General features: G+C 36.3%; 1 protein-coding gene across 4 annotated transcripts in view; it reads right to left on the reverse strand.

Annotated features, from left to right (window-relative positions):
- ldb2a (LIM domain binding 2a) overlaps nucleotides 1-23492 on the reverse strand; it is a 92756-nt gene that overhangs the window by 25489 nt on the left and 43775 nt on the right. For all 4 annotated transcript variants that reach the window (XM_044126523.1, XM_044126522.1, XM_044126521.1 and 1 more), the window contains exons 3-4: nucleotides 10846-11018; nucleotides 1462-1584 (exon numbers count right to left, since the gene is read on the reverse strand). In XM_044126523.1, coding sequence (XP_043982458.1) covers nucleotides 1462-1584; nucleotides 10846-11018 — 296 coding nt within the window. The remainder of the gene's footprint in view (nucleotides 1-1461; nucleotides 1585-10845; nucleotides 11019-23492) is intronic.

The following is a 23492-nucleotide window of genomic DNA, read 5'->3' on the forward strand; positions in this document are numbered from 1 at the left end:
TCTGCACTGTGCACCGACAATCTCTATAAGTCAAAAAGTCAACCAAAGTGGACATGTAGAGCTGTGGAGAACAAATTTAAATATCAAACAGAGACAACCAGAGTAAATACAAAACTGAGTTTTCATAGAGTGACTTAAGAGAAAAATGTTTTCCAAACCAGCCTGTCCAACCTCTCTCCAAATGATGAATTAACTGGAGTTAACAATTTTTATTTTTTTTTTTAATTTCACTACCTGTCTTCTGAATACTGCCAGACTTGAACAATCAGGAAATCTCTTGAAAAGAACTTGTTTGACAACATGATGTAGGCAAAAAAAAATCTCCAAAATAAACACATCGTTCCCTATTCCAAAAAAAAATCAAGAATTGGTCAGAAGTCGGCCATGTCTTCAAAGGGTTACAAAGCCATTTCCCAGGCGTTGGAACCACAGTGAGAGCCACACATGGAGAAAGTTATCATAAGAACACATCCAAAGGAAAACCACTGCTGATCAAGAACTTCCATCTTGCATTTTTTACAAAGGCATCTTAATAATCACACACAGCTTTAAAATAATCTGTGATTTAACAAGACCAAAGTGTATAATTTTAAAATGTGTGTGTTCCCTTACATCTGGTGTGAAACTAACAGCATTAAAGAAGATCACATAAAACAGGGTGTAAAACATGTCAAGCATGATGGTGATAGTGTGATGATCTGGGGCCACTTTGCTTTTCCAGGAACTAAATGACTTGCTATGATTACTAAAAATCTCTACCAGAACATCCGGAAAAAAAATGTTGTCAGTTTGTGATCCTAAACTCGGATAATGATACAAGTGTTTACCCATCACAGCTTTCTGGCCTGAAGTGTCAATTCGGATTTTTTTTGTCTTAAATCGTCTCTAAATATGGCAACAAAACCACTAAGTTGGCAACAGTGTGATGACTATTGTTACTCGGATGTGATCTTTACAGCGATCCAAAACAACACCAAGTCCACATTTGAATAACTCAAAAGAGCAAAATCCTAATTTTGGAGAGACCTGTATAAAGCTTAAACTTGAATCCAAGTGAGACACTGTGTCACTAACTTCAACTGGCTATTCATGCATGAAACTCCTTGACGTGGCTGTATTAAAATTGCTCTGTAAGGAGCAATGGGACAAAACTCATCCACAGAAATGTAAGAGATTGCCACTTACCAGAAACTCTTGAAGGAAGTTGTTGATGCCAAAGGTGGCACAGTTAGTTACAGTGTTAGATTTATGGGGGAAATGAGTATTTTCACACAAAGTGCCAGTGCACTTTTCCAAAATAGGTCCCAATTTTTAAACTGCATTTTACTAATTTAGTTTTCTCTGATAGCATTATTTGCTTGATGATATGAAACATTTAAGTTTAGGGAAATGTTTTTCACACTACTGTTTGTGTTGTCTGTTAGATGTTAACAGACAAACATCTAGCTGTGTCAGACTTACGTGCATGGCCAGGATGCTGCGCGGGATGAGCTCCCGGTACTGCCGGATGGTAAAGTGCCACGTCTTGATCCTCATCAGATCATCGAAGGCAAACTCCAGTATCAACCGACCCTCTGTGCAAACCTGGAGAAAGATCCCATATTTACTGTTACCTCACATTTTTCCTCATTCTTATATTTCTTTATCTGACTGGTGGGCAACTGTCAGATCATTGTAACACAGGAAAAAAATAATGTTACAGTTTATTGTTCAGGTACGATTTCTCTAAAAATGCTGGAATTGTTTTGTCTCAATTCTGGAATTTGCTGAAAGACTTTTCAAGCTATTATGATCCCAATATTTACTCTTTCCTTGGGCCCCTAAAATGCAAAATAAAATTTAATCTGCAGAGGGGTGTGTTTACACCAGAGACAAAAGAACTTCAGGTCAGAGAGAGTTGCCAATTAGGAGGAGACGGAGAGAGCCAGAGAAGGGGAAACTGAGAGGGGAAAAAACATTATTTCGCCCCTTTAGCTGAATCCAGCTCTTGCCGGGGCTCTTGCGCTTCCCCGTATTTCGTTGCTGTGACAACCAGGCAAGAGAGAGAGAGAAATGAAGAGACAGACAGAGAGTGGGGGGGGGGGAATCAGCTGATTAGTTGGCATGGCAACAGCAAGATGTAATCCCACCAGACACACTCTAATCAATGCCCCCAGCGCAGATGGTCTCCTGAGGATCAACAAGAAAGAGGCTAGCGGCCACACTGAACCCCCCCCACCCCAACACACAAACACACACACACACCACCACCAACCCTTCATCCCACCACCGCGACCCTCCCCTTCCTCACCCCCATCCCCCTATTCCCAGCCAACTACCTCTGTAACTCACGTGCCAACACACTCAGTTATACAAAAAAAAGAAGAAGAAAAAAAGAAACAGAATCTCAACGGCGCTAAAATCACTGCATGGAAAACCGTCTCTCTGCTGTTTCAAATAGAAAATTAGACACCATGAAATGTTCCCATTTTTATCAAAAAAAAACCCTGTTTGCTGATATATGCACCCATTAGAGAGTAAAAATAAGAAAAAAAAAGTTTTGTTCAACAGCAAAATGTTTTACAGACACAAACTTTTAGATTACATGTAGCAATAACAAAAGACATGGTCAACGGAAGTAATTATAGTCAATAAAAAATAAAACATTGTGTATATGACTGTTGATCTATAGTATTGCTATGACTAAATAAAAGGTACAAAAAACCATCAACAATGCTCAAACAATATACTGAGTGTAATTTCCATTGTCATACAAATTTGCATGTCTTCTTTTCTAAATACCATTTTAAAATTGTTTAATGTCCTCAACTGTAATGTAATTTTTTCACAATTTGGGTTATCTGCTCTGTTATAACTCTGTCTCTTTTGTTAAAGTCAGACTTGCTGCACTTAATAGTAATATTAAAAAGGACAATATGTCATGAGATACTTGGGATTAATGGTGTCTTGTTTAATATGGTTTTGTAGCTTGGAAAGTAAATTTTCTAAATGTGTGACACTTCAGTGTTTAGTTTGATATATTTGCTAGAGCTGGAGGATTTTAAATTAGGTCTCTTCTTATTTTTTGATATAATTTAGTTACTTATATTTCCTCTCCTTTTGGTTAGTAAATTAATTTAAAAATCAAGTAAATAATTGCCTAAGTGAAAACAGAGTTAAGATAATCCATAAATTTAAGGATTTTGTGGCCATCAACCAGCTACGAAACACTCTGTGATGTTTTCTATTAGAAAAAAAAAATATAAAGGCAATGATTTCAATTTAAAGTTGAAATATTAACAGTCCACTTCATTGAAATTCGAATTAGAAAAAAATCAACTTTGGCTGATTTTTTATTTTTGAATTGCATTGCATCCTTTTAATTATGTAGTGTATTATTTTTCTACCCACTGGCAGCATATTTAAAACTAAATATTAAGACAAGTATTAAATTCCTGACATCATTTCTGAAAGTTAGGTTGTTTCTCTGCATGGCATTTACCCAGGAGCAGTGAAATAACTTGAAATGTACTTACCAGTGAATCAGTGTCTTATGGTGCGTTCCAGGTCTATTGCCTACAGTGAAACAACAATGCACTATTGATTCCTTCTTCCATAGTGCCTACTGTGTCCTTAGCATTGCCTTCTAATATTGCTTCTATTTCTCTCTGCAGTCCTTCTGCTTCTCTGCAACCCGTAGATAAAATCATAAATGGTTTAAATCAGAACCAGAGAAAAATACTGTACTCTAATTGCCAAGCCCAATATATGCACAAGAATTTGTCTTTGTGGTGCTGGTGCAGAGACAAAATTGCAGCCAAGGCTTCATATTTTCCATTAGGAAGATTCAATCATACAAGCTAGTTATTTCTCCTCAGCAAAAGTCAGTTGGTTAAACCTTATATTTTCTCAACAAAGCTCTAGCCTATTATTTTTTAGCTAAACAGCTTTCTCTTATGAAAAACTAAAAGAAAGAAAATCCAGATAAATTAAAAAGTGTTCCATTAAATGCTACAGCCCCTCACAGAGTCCCCATTGATTTAAGAGCAGGGTCATAAATCTTGCACACAACGGGGCTGAGTTCTCTGGCTCAAAAGAGCAAGAAAGAATAACAGTGTCCCACTGCTGAGACACTATTCAATACTGTGCCTCAACCTGACAATCAATTAACGGAGCAGATGAGAGTCATTAAATTGAGTATTATGAGCATTTATCACAACTTCTGACAAATTTGTTGACTAAATATTGTAAGTTAGAGTAACTAAGTGGTTAGACACTTAATACAGAAGGAAGGGCAGATTCTGACAGCATGATACGTATGATGGTATTAACACACAAATATTTAAACCAAAATAAATAACACAAGTAATTGTTTTTATTAAAAACAGGAAATAAAAGATTATTACAACCACTGCTATTTGCTTTGGCAGAAAATGTATTATTATTTTTTTGTATGACTGCTCATTAAAAGAAAATAAAGCTTTAGTTTAGTTGATTAACTATCAGACAGGTTGCTTGTACTGCCAACAGCCAAAAGTGTTACCATAGTAAGTGTACTAAGGGGCTTGTTCAGCTGGGATTGTTCACAACTTCCCAGATGAAGTTGTGAAAGTTGTAAAGAATTTCTAATAAATAACTTTGAATTTTTCAACAGAAAAGCGTAGCAGTCATTTTTCAGCCAGCTGAAAGGCAGTGCACAGCAACAACTGGGGAAGTCCCAGGGATTATGTTCCTCACAGATACATACACTCTGATCCTGATGCGTCTCCTGATGCCTCGACGTAAGGGCTTTAAACCATAAACACTCAGTCTATAATTGTTGGTACCTGTAGTCAAACCGAACCTGTATTGCACTATGCAAAAAAAGTACAAAAAAGTAGAAATAGATCTTGGTTCTGCTGTTTTAAAACTGTTTTAAAAGAGAGATTAATTACTGTTTTGTGGCGCATCCAAATTAAACATCTATTAAATTCCTTGTTTATTATTTTTAAGGAAATGTAAATGTAAATTGAATTAATTTCTGTAAATTTGAAAATCACCAGTGAAAATGACACCCCTCATAATGTGCTTAAAGAATATGGCACTGAAAGTCTGTCATTTTTTTTTCTCTTTTAAGTTGATCAGTACAATTAGAAACATTTATGACTTGACACACACCCCCAATCTTCAAGATGAGTCACAGGGAAGTCATGAAATGTATAATAAATAATAACAAATATCTATTACCAAATATTCCTCACAGACAGTCTGAATCAACTAAACCCGTCACAAAGTTGGACGAGGAAGTAAATGTATCTTAGTACACTCAGACAGGTGCATGGTGAAGGAGACTAAAAAAACACTTCAAAACTTATTGACAGAGAAATGTAGCAGAGTGGGATCTTGGGGTTCACCAAATCTCCATAGCAATATGTATATAATTTAAATCTCACATCTTTTCTAGGTCTGCCAAAAACTGTGAAGGCTGCTCTGAGTCATGAAGTTAAAATACAAATAAACAGCTTGTCTGTTGCATAAATTCTGAATAAGAAAATCTGTGGGGTTTTGTTTTGTTTTGTTTTAATTTTTTTTTTTTTTTTACATTAATTCAGCCAAATTTTTCAACTGATGATTGAATAATTCACATCTGAATAAATCAAGTTTCAAACTCCAAGCATATATTAAAATGAGTAAAGATGAAATTTTCTCTTGATCGGCTTTGATCGGTCAAGAAAAATTAGACAAATTATTTTGTTTATTTAATGCATCAAAAGTAATAATACCCATCGTTCTTAGCTTTCCTTCAAATTATAGATAACTTGATGATAGCATCTCTAAATGTATAATTTTTCCTTCTGTTTTAAGTGAAAAATGTTTTAATTTGCATCATCAAAGCCCAGTTAATTAATATACATACATAACTTACCAAATTACCTAAGAGGTACATAGTTACATTTATTCAATGGTAATGAACAGAACAAAAACCGTGTGGTAATAATCCCTTTTCATTTTTAGCCATTGGTAAAAAAAAAAATCCCTCCTGAATTAGATACACTGGAACTGAAACCATTGTGTCACAAAGTCGCCTTTTCCTCTTTGCTTGCCTCCCAGCATGCAGAAACCCCAGCTGGGCACCAGTAACAAGGACCAAGGCCTCAGAGCTAACGCACTCCAGTCAGGGAAAGCAAGGCCTGCTGGGTACCGAATAGAGGTGTTGGGACACTGGAAGGTGGCTGAGAGGTTGGGAGCTTTTGCTCAAATTGGCACCCCGTGTCACCTTGTCAACACCTCTCAGCCTTGTGAGTCACACACACACATTTTCCACCTGCACCTAGAGAGCTCGCCCACTCAGAGAATCCCAGTAGCTCCACCCATTCGTTAGATTATAACACTCCGCCGTAGCAGGAGTGACATCAATTCAGGGAGAGAAAAAAAACTCAAGAACATGGGGTGCTGAACAAGAAAGTCTTTACATCTAGCTGGCATTTATATTTCCACCAGTAAAATTAAATTAGGTGATTCTGGAATGTTGTATATGTTCAGCAGCATTGCTGCAGACAGTATATTACATTTTACAAACTGTAGCCAATGATGATGATTAATAACGGGGTATATCAGTATTTCCTGCCCACTTAAAAAAATATCCTAAGGTTTAGCTTTGTTTTCATTGTAACACTACAGAGGATTTATCTAGAAGCATTACACTAATTAAACAAGCAGTTAGAATTTAAGCAATGAAACGCTATGAAGTCAAATAAGACCAAACTTCTAAATGCAATTAAATCAAACTAAACCTCTATCGTTTCAATCAGATGAATTATGATTTTTGAAGAAATGGATTAATAAATACATATAAAATATTCATTCATTATTGTGGCATTTAGCAAACAGAATTTAGTTTGGTAGTTGTAACTAACCTAAAACAAGAAGTTTTTGTCTGGTTTAATGTCAGACAATCTTTATCAAATAAAGATACGTGTCTTTATTTGATAAACGTAAACTTCTGGTTTCAACTGTGTGTTCAAAAACTTTGAACAAATCAAAGGCTGATAAATTAAGTATATGGGCACTCATGTTCAGCTGATCATTGTACACAGGCTAGTTTTATGAATGCAGAGACTCATCATTGTTAGAACAGCAACAGCATGGGTGCCTGACAACCACAGCTAAACACGAGGTGCTCATTGGCAACCACTGTCTAATGGTTAAGGAGTTTGTCAGTAAGCTTGACTTTAGTATTAGTGTTTTAGCTTAGCAAACTGAATTCATTTTAATCTTCAATTCTTATTTCAACACAAGACAAATTTTCAACCTCAAGTCTTACAACACTTTTTACTGGTCACTTTATTTGGTACCCTTACTAGTTCTGGTATGAACCCCCAACTTACCTTGAGCATGCTCTTAATTATTATGGCCTTATTCTGACAAAGTCTCAAAAACATTCATTAAAAATATTGGCATGGCAGCATGCCACAGTAGCAACCAATTTGGACATCCATAATTTAATCTTCACTGTCACTACATCCCAGAGGTACTCCGATGGAAGAACACATAGTAGCATGTGAAGGTGCAACTGAATTAGTTGCACCAAACTAATTCAGCTTCCCAAGGTGCATCTTCTTTAGAATATTGTAGATATGCTCGACAAAACATATCAGCGATTAAGCAGCGTTTCCACCAATAATTTGAAGTTGCATTCTACAGAAAAAGGTGCAAATAGATGGATAAAATTCGAATTGAACAGCAAATGCACTCTGTGAAATCATTTTTACAAGACCTCTGCAGATTTACAAGAACACCAACTATTGGCCAGTGTTACCAGTATAAGAGGACTTCCACTGCATTGCATTTGTTGTTTCTTGCTGTTTTGATTTTCTGTTAATGGTGAAAGGGTTAAAATGCACCCATATGTGAAGTTTTTTGTTTCTGTCTCAGATCATTACAGGATTCTCAGACTAAGCAATTAAATTGATGCTAACTGTGCTTTTAGAACTCATTGAAAAAAATTAAGAAAAACAACAGAAATCTGACTCAACTTTTAATATACCACAGTATTTTTTTAAAAATATGCAAAAATTGGACTTTTTGAAAGACGGACGGAGGAGCAGAAAGAGACAGATACAGGCAGAGAGAGAGAGAAGGAGGCAGAGGCAGAGCAAGAGCACGAGTTGGGAGCTGGGGATGATTTCTCCAGGGATGAAGGATGCGGGTGTGTGTGTCTGTGTGGTATGTGTGTGTGTCTGTGCGTCTCAAGGGAGCGGGGGTGGGGAGGGAGAGGGAAAGAGAAGGGGGATGAGAGAGAGAGCGTTGGAGTAGAGAGCGAGCGAAGAATGAGCGAGCCGGCAAGGCGGGGAGGGGGATGAGCAAAGCGGCGGTGGGGGTGATGTGCTGTGGTGGTGTTTGAGGGAAAGCGAGGCGAGGCAGAGCTGATTGAGATTCGGGCCTCCAGAGCTGCAGGCTCGCTGCTGCCACTGCTGCTGGGAGCTCAAACAGAACACGCTCAGTTATTGGAAATTTTTTTTTCTAATGAATTAATTCTTCTCATCCAATTTAGGTGAAGATGAAAAGAGAGCAGGGCTGCAAGCATCAAATTTAGCTTTTTGTTGACCGGGCCTAGCCTGTTCTGCTCCCATTTTGTACGGTTAATATCTGACACTTGTAATATATTATAGCTTTTTTTGGTCCGCTGCTTTCGAGAAGCCTTGTTTACAAAAAGCAGAGAAAACTCAAACAGCAACAACATGAAAAGAAATTTCCTTTTTCTATTACTTGACACATTCCATTCTTATTTATTAACATGATAACAAAAGAGCTCCCCTCGTTCCACTTATACTAAAGTATAAACTTGTTTACACATATGCCGACACTCCACCCTTGCCTACAAAAATTGCCCCCGTTTTTCTCCCCCTGATAGAAGCTAAACATTTATTCATGCAAATACGTGCCACATTCAAAATAAGAGCATGATTGAATGAAAATTAATGCTCATTGCTACAGAGTTAAAATAAATTTCTATTAATTTGAAGTCAGTTATGGTGATGATTAAGCAGATATTAGGAATGATAGCTGTAGGTTGATGTAGGCCATGGTTAAAGCTCCACCTTGTTGCTGTAGTTATTGTGCTTAATGTTCTTATAAAGTAACTTGAACTAAGTTTCAAACAAAGAAGAAAAACTAAAGTATTTATAAGTATCTGATTTATAAGACAATATCAACATTTTGTAGGTTCTGCTCATCTTCAGAATAACTAAACATGCTGTGACACTGTTTCTTTTCTTGCCACAAATACTTAACATTATTTAAAATAATAAATAGCGACCAAAGTTAATATCTTAATGATTATAAAGCATAATAATGTTAAAATGCAATGGTCAATAATATTTCCTTTATTGAAAACAAAGGAACTAAAGCTACTTCTAGGATTTTATTAAGTATGAGATCAGAGGTCAGTAAAGTTGATGTAATTATATGTGTTAAATAATAAAGATATATAAACTCAGGTCGAGGTTAGAAACTGTCAGAAGACTTGTAGTTGAAGATGCTTCTTTGAGCAATATCTATAACACATTATTAGTTACCTTATTATTCCAAAAATAATAATTAAAGTGAAGATAGATTTTTGAATAAAATCTACCTTCATTTTAAAATGTTTTATTTCCAAAAAAGTTGCTTGTTAAAACTCAACTCTCAAGTTTTTTTTTTTTTTATTCTCTTCATAGGCTCACAGCCTTTGAGAGGTCAACTAAAAAGTTAATTATCTGACTCACACACAAAAATAGACATACACACAGTATGCACTCACTCACAGTATGCACTGTGAGTGAGTGCATACTGTCAAGTTCTGAAAACAAGAGGGGTGTATAGCCGTTTAATGTCAGAACAATCTGGTCTGGCGCTTCAGCTCAGGATTCATGGTAGAGGGAACATGGAATCCCTTTAGCTCAGCTGCTTGGCGCTGACAACATATCTGGCCTCAGATTCATTTAGACAGTCAGCAGAAGAACACCAAGAGTCAGCGAGCCATCTGGATCAGACCGTGGAGGAGCAGATATTCACTCCACCTCACAGGGGAATTCTGTCCCCAAAGACAAAAGCCGATGAGCACAGCATTATTGCTTTCAGAGGACCTTTGTGTCTGCTTTGGATCATTTTACCTGTGCAATTAGTGTTTCCTCTCCTTTTGCTTGCTTCCATCTGTGTGTCAGTTACAATACAATCTAAACCACACTCTGCAGGCATCTTACTCCGGTCCTGATAGCTTTGCCATTGGAGCACCTGCAGGCTTGAGAATCAGTCTGTGCCTTTAGCACTGTAAATGCCAGAGGGCAGAATGGCCAAATTTCTGATAGAAGACAGAAAAGTAAATATAAAGAATATTTCACTTAAAAATAACTACACTGCTTGGAACAAATATCTGGCTAAAAACAATAGTTTGCATGGTTGAAAATAATAAAAAATAAAAATAAAAAATAAAAACTATTTTCTATGATTGTTTTTTGTATTTTTTACTCAATGGAACTATTACATTTGATATGTACAGTTTATTTCATCATAAAGAGATAGAATAACCATAAAATTCACTTATGGATAAACTGACATAAAAAGCTCAATTTGGCTCCTCTTTGGTCAAGAATAGGGATTTAAAAATAGAGGAAACCGTTTTTTTTTATTATTCTTTGATAAAGACACAAGCACCTTCATGTGTTTGACAGGAAAACCATCAAGTGCTACTTCAAACAGCAGAGACAGCATGAAAGAAAGAGGAAGAAAGGGAATCAAAGGGTTTAAATGGATTTGATCTTTAAGCACTTTAACACCTTGTCTGGCCATTATCATAGCACACAATCAATTATTTATGGAGAGAGAAGCTCAAGGGTCAGATGTTACCTTTGTAAACATTGGCTTCCCATGCTGGGTGACCATGGTGCACTGATCACAGTCCAGGGTGATGCAGGAGTTGTGAAAGGACTCCTTGGAGTGTTTCAGGATGTAATGGAGCTCGGTGACGCCGCCCTCAAACACTGTGCTGAAATAACGGGGTATCAACGTCCGGCCGATTGCTGCAAGGAAGAGACAGGAGAGGACAGACATGCTGAATACTGAAGGAGCCCAAACATGAAATGATGTGGGAAAGATAGGATGAGGTTATGGACAAACAAAAAGGTGCTGTTGCACACCAACAAAATCCTCCATTTGCATGTATATTTAATTCATTTTTACTCTCTAAACTTGCAGGTCTTTTTTATCAACTGATAGGAATATAAGGTTTATTAAAGTAGCTTAATATCTTGCTTAAGGACCCTTCTGCATGTGATGTGTTGTTCATTTAACCAGTTATATTCCAACAGGAAGGTTTTGCCACAGGAGCCTAGGAATTTATTTGTCTATTAGTTAAAGGTTGCCACAGTCTTTTGGAAACATTGATAACCATTTCAACTTTTTTTTTTTTAAACAGCATCTTACAGCCACTAACTAAAATGTATTTTATTGTAATTTTATCTAACAAAGCAATATAAAGTAGTGCTTATCTTTAAAGTGAGAAAAAATATATACTGTATATATTTTTTTAAAATGTGTAATTTTTTTAAAATGTAGAATTATAATTAAAACTTTATAATAAAAACAAAAGTTATGGTGCATAAATGTATTGAACCCTTCTTGAGTCAAAACTTTGTAGAACCTTCAATCACTGTAATTACAGCAGTATGTCTTTTGGGGAATGTTTCTAATAAATTTCCACATCCGCACACTGAAAGTTTTCACCATTTTATTTGTGAAATAGCTCAAGCTCAGTTAGTCTGGCTGAAATCTTCTATTCTTTCTTCACACAAGTGCCAAAGACTGTCTACTGGGTTTGAACCTGAACTTTGACTGGGCCATTCTAAAACATGAAAATGTACTGATCTCAACCCATATTATTGTAGATTTGGATGTATATTTAGGTTTATGATACAGAGTGGTAAATAGGTGATTTAAAATGTATTTATTTCATTCATACCAATATTATCCTGACTTGTATTAATCTTACAGGTACATCTTGAATGCACATGTAAGTAAACAGTATCAGGTTTGTATCCTGTTAAATGTATTTGTTAATAGAAAACCTTCTCTTTGTTACTTAAACTGATTTGCTTTCTGAACTTTAAAGGAATCATTTGGTGCTGATGAAAATCCTTAAGCGCCTCTTCAGCTTGTTTTGAAGTTCTGAGCCAAAGCAGAGAGACAATTAGTTTGACTCTGCTTTAAAAACTGGAAACAGCAGGAGGTAGCTGGCCTGGATGCGTGCCAGGACTGGAGCTCAAAATCAACCTATTATTTTTGCACAACACCTATCCATTATCAGGTTAAACAAATGAGATAAAGGGAGATCATTACAAAACTTCAGAAAGACTGGTTTGAACTTTGGACAGAACCATGCTATTTCCTGCTTCTTGGAGATATTTTAGGCTAGACTAATTACCTCCCGGTTCAGCACACAGACCGTAATAAGAGAGCTATCTGTCTTTTTTTTTTTTTTGTACTTTCAGGAGGAATGTGAAATACTCTATTCACTACCTAGTATGTAAGAATTTGTGATTTTTTTTTTCAGATTTTATTTAAAAAACAAACAGCAGAGAATGTGCATTGTTGCAAATAAACATTATTTTAATTTACAACATATATCGCAAAAATAAGATTTAATACATATGATGCATGAAAACATAAAACACATGCATAAATTTGAATGTGTGTTTTGATGAGGTTTGTTTACTAGATGGTTTTAAACTCCCATTTGTGTATTAAAAATGTTTTTATTGGTATCATGTAGTATTTGATTTTAAATGTGTTTTCATTCGCTGTATAGAGAAAATAATCATAATTAAGATAAACTTATGAAAACAGTCTGTGTGTAGTTATGTTATATAATGTGTTTCACCTAGTGAAGTGACTTACTGGGATAAATATTCTAATAAATTCAAAATTATTTTATCAAACTATACTTTAACTAAAAAGGGCAAAAAACTAACAAGCTAACCAAGTCCATAAAAAGCTTTAAGAAGACAGGAACAGACCAGGTATTCCAATGACTTAAAACAGTATTTTGTGTTTACTGGATGACATCATCTGCTGTATGTCACTGACAATTATAGGAGCAGCATCGTTATTAGGTCTGCTACTTGGATGCTTTTAATTAGAACATGAAAAGGTGAGTCCTGATGAAACTTCACAATGATTGTAATTTTAAATATAGAGTCATGAAAAAGATGACCTTCTAATTGAGGTCGGATAGAAATATGAGCGATCAATTCAGCAGACACTATATGGATATTGCCGCTGTTATTGATATAAGCTTCAGCATTTCTGCCACTAAAATCGATACTGGCAGTAATAGTCCATCCAACTAGTCACAGATATTTGCATGCAAAGCAATAAATGCATTCCACTTAAAATATTCCAGCAAACCAAAGTTAGCGTCCAAGTATGCATTTGTGATATAGATTTTTATAAATATTTGCAAATTGATACATTGTTATAATTCAATCTACCTTGCCAAAAAGACAGAAAAGGTTTTGGATGTCTAATTAAATAAATCTTCCCATCCATAAGTGAAAGTCCAAATAATTCACAACCCTTGATATTTAAAGATTTGTCATTAAACAGTAAATGTTTTAGTATATCACTCTCCCAGAACAGGCTATCTGTATAACATGTATAGTCCAGGTTTGACATAATCTTCAAGTGAGTAAGACTGCATGGAAAAATGCAAAAAAGATCCCCCCCCCCCACCAACAGGTTTTTTAGGATAATAAGATTCCACGACTTAGTGTAGTGTTAAACTGACTTATTGAGACAGACAGCTTCTGCAGTGCAAACTTTCTGCAGAAGCCTGAAGAGACAATGAGCAGGCTGCATGATGAAAACCAGAGGAGGAGTGAGGGAGGGAGAGACTGTATTCAGTGGTTTATAGTCCTCAGGCTTTGTCTGGTTCTGTCTTTCCTGAGCTAGCTATGGCTTCAAGGAGAAGCACAGATGATACAGTATTCATGCTACACCACTCTATGGATGTGTTGTAAAGTCCTGCCAGAAATCAACTTCTGAAAATGTGGGTGTATTCTACAAGACTTTCAAATTTTATTTTTTAATAACCGATATATTAGGATTGTTTTTTTTTGTGAATATGTTATTTTGTGAAGAGAATACAATTTTTTACATCTGAATAAGTAGCTTCAAGAGGGGTTTCAAAAGCTATGCCCCTCTACCTTGACAACATAATCGAAAATTTCTCTATATCTCCTCACAACGAACCCTAAATGAGGTCACATGTTCTCTCTCTGCCAAAATGAACAGAAAAGAGGTCCAGAAGCACAATAAGTTTAGGCAAAGTAAGGCATGTGTATTTTTAAAAAACAAAATCATACAAAACTTGACGAGCAGCAAAAGAGAAATTTAAAAGTAAAATTATTGTTTAATAAATACCTTAAAACAGTGCTGTCAACATAAATTCACATCCCACTGCTTAAAAAAACTTACAAGAAATTTTATCTTTTATAGCAACAGCATGAAGTTGCACTGAATTTTTTAAACAAAACTTCAACTTTTCATATCTATACAGTTGCAGGAAAAAAAAAATTATCATTACAAAATTAGCACTTCAATTGTTGACAACCCTAACAATTAAATGCATTTATTTATTAAGTACTTGACCACATCTTCTGGACTTTCTAATCAATAATGCATCACTTTCTTTTTCTCCAGGGTATAAATATGATCTCACACAGAGGCTCTTTCACCTACTGGTCACGAGGCGGAACACTGACACAATTTACCTTGACACCAGGCCCAGTGAGGAAGTTTGGAATAATGTCCAAAGTGTCTTGGTGTAAAGTCCCCAAAACAACTTTTAATTATAAACATCCCAACTAACAGTTTGGGAGTGATGCCAGAAAAAAAGTCTTCACAAGTCATCAGAGACGTAAACTGGGGTATGCTAAACTCTACTATGGCTTTAATAAGGCTTAGATTTTCAGTCAGATGAGACTAAGGTTGAGCTTTTCAGCAACAAACACCCGAGGCGTGTCTGGCATGAAACTACAGGTGGAAGAGCGTTTCATGCCCACTGTTAAGTATGGTGGTGGATCTGTGATGCTGTGGGCAGGTAAAGACGCATTTACCCACGTCCTCTTTAAAATGCCAGGACATTTTGTATAAAAATCTAGTGGCTTCTAAAGATAAACAGTATGCAGGACGGCACAGGATACCAATACTTTTGCTCATTATGTTAATGCAACAAAATAAACATTTACTTTAAATCTTAGTTCTACATCCTCAGTTTAAAAAGCGAGAAGTTTTAATTTTAGAAGACAAGTCCTCTGCCAATCTTGATCACTGTAACTGTAGAGATAAACTGCAGCTGATGGGGATTTAATGATCTCAAATTAACCAATTAGGATATTTAAAGAATGAAGGTATTTGTTAGTAAAGTAAAAAAAAAAAACAAAAAAAAAAAACAGCTAAAACTAGAAGACAAGACAATTTACTCAGAATCTAAAACAAGATTGTTTTTGTTGCACAACTAAATATGTAGATTAGTCATCTGCACACCACCCACAGAGAGCATCTGCATCGAACAGCTTTCACTTGGAAGAAAACCTGCAGCCTCCACTTGTGATTGCAGACCTCAATGTTGCAGTTTCAGTTACCTGTTGAGCAGATGTCCAGAACCAAGAATAACATCTTGGCAGCATATTCTTAAAGAGCCTACTTCTGTTGCTCTTATTTCTCTCCAGCTATAAGCTACACACTGTGGTACACACACACACACACGCCTGAGAGCAGCTCTGCAAACACCTGCTTCATCCAAACATCACCGGGCAGTTCCACTTGAGCAAATTGACTTGCTTAAGGGCAGCTACTTATCAAATGCACAGGGAATCGGAAGCGGTATCTGCTCCATCCGGAGCTGATACTTTTCTCTTCTGCCTGCAAACTATTCTTTTCCCCACATATGCAAATCCCAGCAGACATGCCTTAAATTTGATTTAAATTTCAAGTTGGATATAATATATTTGCGCACTAAAAGGGCAACAATGTTATGAAATCCAGGCTGTACACCGATGCTTAGATAAGAGGAATGATGGATCATATTCCATCCTAAATTGATTTCTACACATTTATAAGCAGCAATAAAGATAACATTTTATACATAACAGATGTCTGAGGTTCCTGGTGTAATTGCAATGTAAACATCAGAAATGCAACTTTCACATTATTAAGAATCAAATAGGATAAAACAAAATGCAATTAAACATTCTCATACAAGAGTTCCCATCAGAGAACGTCTGCAGTTAGAAATATACCTTAGATTGAAACAGTGACATCAAAAAATAAAAATAACATTAACAAATGTTCGAACAAGTTATGATTTCACAAAAATCTTCCTATGTGTCATTTTTATAGTTGAAACTACTTTTGATGAGATGCCAATTAAAGTGTAGGAAGGACCTGAGGTCCCTCCTGAGCTGTATGGAGGAAAGAGCATCACATCTATTAACATTTCTTGGATAATTGTTGTCCTTCCTTCTGCACATTCGACCACCATGCAATGAACTATGCTTTAAGCATGTAAACAATCTGTAGCTTAAAATGCATATCTGCAGGGTGACCAGTCTGGATAGTGAGGGAGTGGAGGGAGACTATTGTTCTATTTGTTCTATGTTCTATCTAACTATTGTTCCACCGGCTGCAGTTTTCCGGGCAATCTCCGATCCTTAAAACGTTCAGGCCAGCCAATTCACATTTTGTGGAATACCTTTTTCAATAATTTTTTTCTCACAAAGATGGCAACAGTTGGGTGACTGTTGTCAGTTGGCTGTGGTGATCCCAATAGACAGTCCCAATTTCAAAAACAGCTTACAAAGGGCCGTAGGTTGTATTTAATACAATAAAGGTTAGCTAATATTATGAATGTGCTTTCAAGATTCTCTGTTCTTGATTGCAAAAATCATGGGCAGCCACAGCACAGGAGCTAAAAGAGCGCCACCTATCACTCTTATTAAGGTAACATTGTTTTAAAACTACAGTTCAAAGCTATAGAATGGCATATCTGGTAAGCAGCCAGCTGCAGGCTAGTTTTCTGAACCCGTCTAATTAACCAGCTAATATTAGCTTCATATGCTTTTGTTGTACTAAAAGTAGCAGTGAGGCAACTGGTAATAAAATTATGCAGAATAAGCACATAGTACAACAGATTTAAAAAGTGTTTGCTCTATAGTTTTGCTTGAGTCTTAATCTCAAAATCAAGATATTAAACAAATGCTGAAGATGTAATTATTATAAAATTATTCAATACTTTTAATTAGCTATTACTATTTATTTGTTTTTAGAAGATTTTAGATTACGTTGGATGTTTTTAGAGCAACTTACTTAATATTGTGGTATTATTCCAGCTAATCAAAGTGCTAGAGTCCGATTGGTAGTATGTCAGATAAAAAAAATAAATAAATAATAATAATAATAAAAAAAAGAATTAGGGGAAACATTTCTAATAAACTGATACACAAAATAATCAAAAGCAATCCCATTAAGTTGAGAAAAGTTGAGTTACACCAGATCAGTAAAACAAAAACAGACTAAGTCCTGATTTTGGCACTGTGAATGTGAACATTTTGGGATTTTCCTGCTCATCTAGTGGAACACGTCTCTCTCTTCTCCATTTTGCCACGCTTCAAATCTTCATTATTGGAACACCGGTACAAAACAAAAAAATTGGATGGCCACATTATCCAACAGCACATGGCCTCTGATTTCAAGCAGTAATAATCCATCTTAGAGTCAACACTCTGCTGCCTAGAATTATGCTCTCTCGCTTTCCCCCAGGGTGGCTGCTTGGTCAGGAGGCAGTGGAGGTTGGAGGCTGGGGTGAGGGTGTTGGGAGGGTCTAGCCTGGGAATAAAACTTCATTTAGAAGTGAAATGTCCCCTAAGACACTGGCTCAAGAGGATTTTGTGGTCAGACCCGGATGGTAGGGCCTAAGACGGGGATGATGTGAGTGGCTGGACGCGGAGGGGCAGCAGGGGGAAGAAACAGGGGAGGGTGGACCCATGACTGGCATGTTTTTTAAATTTGATAAAGTCAGGCATGACTAAATAACACATAAAATATTTGGCATCGTGAGCAGCAACTGTAAGGAGGAGGAGGGAAAGAAAGGGAAGGGGAGAGTGTGCTTGGCGTAGATGACTGTGTAAATGATGCTCTTTCGCTCTCTCTGTATCTTGCAGCCTCCCTCACTTGGTCTCTACCACGGTTGAAAAACAAAGTACGCCAAGGAGTGGAGCTGACTGCTAATGCGGAGGAGCTCTGAGGAGACGAGGGGGGAGACGGGGAGGTGGGAGGAGGGCGGAGGAAGGTGGGGGGTGAGGAGGGGTTGAAGAGATTGGGAATGAAAAAATGAGCAAAGGATGAAAGAGAAACTGTAAGAGGAAACTAGGAGAAAAGCTAAAAAAAAAAGTCAGCGGTTGTCGATGAGGGAGAGAAGTCTGTCTGTGGGGTAGAAGGGAAAGAGATGGAGAGATTGGGAGAGGGATGCTTAGGTGATTCACAGATCTGCTCCCTGCTCCCATCTCACCAAACCATGCAGGGGTTTTTGGTTGCGTCTCCTCAACCAAAACTGTTCCAATAAAAGTCAGAGTGCGTAACTCTGGGTGACACAGTGATAGATAAGCATGTAATAGTAGCCTTGCTAGCAACTCTTGGATCATTTCAAGCACAGTAGTCCTGTGTTTCTCCTCAGATAACTTCTTCACTCAGGCTCAAACATGTTTAGGCTCCCTCTATGCTGCAGACAAACACTGGAGCTGGGCTGAATTTAAGTCCTGATGCGTCCTTAGATCCCCAGAGGGGAAATTCAACAGGCGTATGTTGATCAGGGGTGTTAATTCCAATATTCTAACATCTATTGGGTATATTCTTTGTAATCTTATCCAAAAAGTTTGCAAAGTTCTCCATCTTAAAATCAGAATCTTAAAGAAGCTGTGCATTTGAAAAGATTTCAGATGGTGATTGTAAATGTATTTGTGGAAACAGGAAACTACAAGTTTTAAATGTGAACACTATAAATATCACACACTGCTAAGGAGATTAGATTTTCTGTTTAAAGGTCCAAGTCTGATTTCTAAATAATCAAATTTAGAAATCAGATCAACAAAGTTTGACAAAAATTAGTAAACCTTTTTCATTATCTCATGTACAGCTTAAAAGCAGAAGAAATAACACTTCATGGCTACAACTGTCTATTTGTGATGCTTAAACTTTGACTTTCATTCATGAGCAAATATATTGTCTCTTTACACGCAGGAATAAACAACATTTATTATCATACCTTAAAATCCATCACAAACTTTTAAAACTTTAGGCACCCAGGCAGTTGTAAAACACATAGACCTATTATGAAAGTTGTCACTGTGTCTTTGAGGAGCTGCTTACATGAAGGAGCCAATTGAATTAGTTTCACCAATTTATCTTTCCCCAATGCCCATTTTGCTGTAGACTTCTATGTTTTACACATTTGAAGATACTCTTTAACCTTTAAAAGTATCTACTCGTAAGGCTAATGTGTACTATTTAAGAAAAAAATCTATATAATTCAATGTTTTTGTAAAAGTTCTCAAAATCTGTCAGTTGTCTACAAGTATTTTCACAATAAAAAAGTAGCATGATTCATTTGTCAGTAAAGAAACCACTTTGTGCCACATAACACACCAAGATAAACTCACACTACACTGCTCTACTGCAGCAGTGTCACAGTGTTATACCAAACTCTTTAGCCAGTAATGATGTTCGGTGTGCTTTATGTCTTTCAGACAGTGTCTAAAATTTATCCCCCTGAGTCTCTGGACAGCCTGCCTTGTTCCAACACAGGTTTGAAAAGATTTGAGTAAGCTGCTTTGAGTTATAAAAACAGTGAAAAACACACAGCTTCGGCGTTTATTTCTAAATGACTATATGACTTGGCACATAACATTACAAGAAGTCAAATCCTTGTTTTGAACAGAGCTCAGGTAAAGTACACAAAACTCAGAGAAAAGGAGAAAGACAGAACTGATGCATAGAACAGTAAGCGACTGATTTTTCATTCCCACTACGTCCTCTATCCCGCCCATATCTGGGCTGAGATATGTTCCAGTTAAGACTCATTTCTCAGCTAGTAAAATACTAATTTGATGAAACATTTAATTTAACAAGCAGACAAATTTAAAATGTACAGTTTAAATTGAATGCATTAAACTGGCCTCTGGTATTAAAGAACCTTTGTGTTAACTCTGATCAGGACATGTAATTTAAATCCAATAATAACACGTTCCTTCTTTAACCTCAGGAATATTGCCAAAAGTGGAAATATTCTGTCCAGGAGCATCACTCCTGGACAGAATATTTCTAAAATATTCATGCATGGACTAAAACCAGTCCATGCATTTGTAACTTCAAGGCTGAACCACTGTACGATAATTCTTTACTATTAGGAAGCAGTTTAAAGTCTTCAGCTGATCCAAAACGCAGTTCTGATGAAAATTAAAAACAGAGATCATATTTCTCCTATTATAGCTTCCATCATTGGCACTCTTTAAATCCAGAACACTTACACGTAAAGCCGTTAATGATCAATCCATCAGAGATCTGATTGCTCCAGATGTTCCTGGCAGAGCATTTCACTCTCAGTCTGCAGGTTCATTAGTGGTAGAATGGGAGGCAAATCTTTTAGCTATCAGGGTTCTTTCCTTTGGAACCAGTTTCCAGTTTTATTCTGTGAGGAAGACAACCTTTCTATTTTTAAAACTGAGTTTAAAACTAGTTTCTACTTGATATGGTATTTAACTTATGCTCCTCCTAAATACTGTGTTGGTACTTTGGTGTTAGCAGAATTAATGCCTATAATTAGCACTTTAGGGTTAGTGGAACTAGCTTATTAGTTAGCGGTGCCCATGACTGGTCTCTCTCCTAGACAAAGCCATAGACATCTGTTCTCTTTTATCATAGACCTGAAACTGGCTCAGAGATTATTTGCTTAACAATGTTTATACTGCTATAAACTTTTTTCCTTTAATATAGAATGTAATCAATTGAAGCTATATAAATGAAATTAACTGAAATCATATTGGAGTGAACAATTCAGCTAATTTAAACAGACTCTAAATAAACTGCTGTGGTGGCGCAGGGAGTTAGCACGTCCCACGCTTGGAGGCCCTAGTCCTTGATGCGGACGTCGCGGGTTCGACTCCCGGCTCCGGCGACCCTTGCCGCATGTCTTCCCCCCTCTCCTCACCCTCCTTCCTGTCTGCCTACTGTCGCAAAAAATACAAGCCACTAACACCGCAAAAACTCTTCTGAGAAAAAAATGGAAATAAATAAATAACTGTACAAAGCTACCAATGATCAGCTGTAAAAACAATGTGATCTTTGTATAGTACGTCTTCTGTCTGCTTTACTTCAAAAATGAAAACGATGCATTAAGTTTATTAAATGTTGTTGCTCATATGGAATCTTTAGCTTTCATTACTTGGCTGACGTTTTTACCAACAGGGATATTGTTGGTAAAAAACAACAATAACAAAAAGTTTAATCCATATCTAAAACAGCCAAAAGTTTAATCCAGTTTTTTTTTTTTAAATAAACTTAACCATCATAATCACTTTATCACTTTTAGTTAATAAAAAGAGGAAAATAGCTGAAAATAGAAACTCTCAACTGAGAGCAAACATAAGCAATCACATCAATCGCAGGATTAAATTGAATCTGCACTTTGACTTGTAAGACAGAACGAGGAGCTCTTTTAAAGCAGAGCATATATTGTATCCTTCAGTTAAAGATATGTTACATATCGTGTAGAAGACAAACTACAGACCCAACAAACTTTCTTTCCAATTTTATTTTTCCTCTGCACTTTGCTTCATCTCACTCTCCTGTTCGTGTTTTTATTTTCCTCCTGATGCTGATTGGCCCGTCTTCAGTCATTGGGGCACTCCAGAGATACAGATTAGCTGGCACTTGTTTGGACGAACATGACAAGCAGCATATGTCTCTCAAGTAATGTGTACCCAAACATGCAATTTACAAATAATTAACGTGGTGTTAATTAGTCACATTAATTCATAGCACTTTGTTGGGATTGTTTCCCCCAGTTGGTACCCAGGACTCCTGCCAGCAGCGTCACTCAGCGAGACAGCGAGAGGGTTTTTTCCACTCCAAAGCCAAAGCGGGGCGTCAGAAAACATAAGGGTTTGTAGCTGACATAATACACTGGCAAACACGTACATGCATTCACAATGCATAGAAAGGCGTACTTTAAATTCGCATAACACTGTGTAGTGTTCAGAATATTATTCTTGACACAAAGTTTCAGAAAATGTTTGCTCAACCTGGATATTACCAGATGTTGTAGAAGCTATGTTTTTAAAAATGGTTTTAATCAATAATTTATAACAACTGCTTAAAATCTAAACAAGATTTGATTTTTCAACTACAGTTAAAAAAAACACCAGTCAGCAATTTTGCAGTTTTAAGGGGAAAAAAAAACATGTAGTCACACATTTCTAGTTTCCTGTAACTTTTCAGGACTTTTTAAGAGTGTAACAACTTTAAAGAAATCAACGTTCTTCTGAACTTACTTTATAAATTACATATGAAAGATAAAATTAGGTGACATATTATGTTGGTTTAGGTGAGTTCATTGTTTTTAAACTTGCTACATGTTACATTCAAATGCATTTTGCACATTTAACAATAATTATTGGAAACATTGTTTATCAAGCCAAACTTTATTAAATGTATATACTATGTGTAATATTTCAGGAGTTATTCAATGAAAAATATGCCTATATATCTTTTATGTATGACTTTGTGGACATGTGACCACGACTGGGTAAATGTGGTTCTAGTATTAAGACCTTTGAGTGGTCAGAGTGATGAGAAAAGCACTTTATAAATTCTGCCTTTTTACAATATTACAATGGACATAAATTTTTTTCACTGTAGTTATTAATAAATCAATATTTATTCACTATTGAATAATTAACAACAGAAACACATAAAACAATTTACACACTACTAAGTAAACTGAAAATTCCAGTTGGCAGATAAACATATTACACTTGGGTATTAGCTCATTTTTACTCCAGATCTTATATGAAATATAATTGTATCACTACAACCTTAGGACATTTAGTCACATCTAATTGTATTTGTCAATAAATAAGTAAATAAATAAGTTGGAGATGCTTGTTAACAGGCGGGTTGCAATTAAAATAAATGTAAGAGTCCAAAAAAAGATACATATGGATGCAGAGGATCAGTGCAACAGAATATGCTGTGAATTTACTAACTCTGTTATCCACACTGTCAACCTCACATACATACAGCACATCCATAAACACAGACAAACAGCCTACGAAAGTACAGTAATGATCTACCAAGGGACACCAGACAAAGCTTGATATAATATGCACACCCACATGTATAAACAGAAATAAATGCATGTAAACGTACAGCGATTTTCAAAAATA

Source organism: Gambusia affinis, linkage group LG09, assembly GCF_019740435.1.
Source record: "Gambusia affinis linkage group LG09, SWU_Gaff_1.0, whole genome shotgun sequence".
Classification (NCBI taxonomy): Eukaryota; Metazoa; Chordata; class Actinopteri; order Cyprinodontiformes; family Poeciliidae; genus Gambusia; species Gambusia affinis.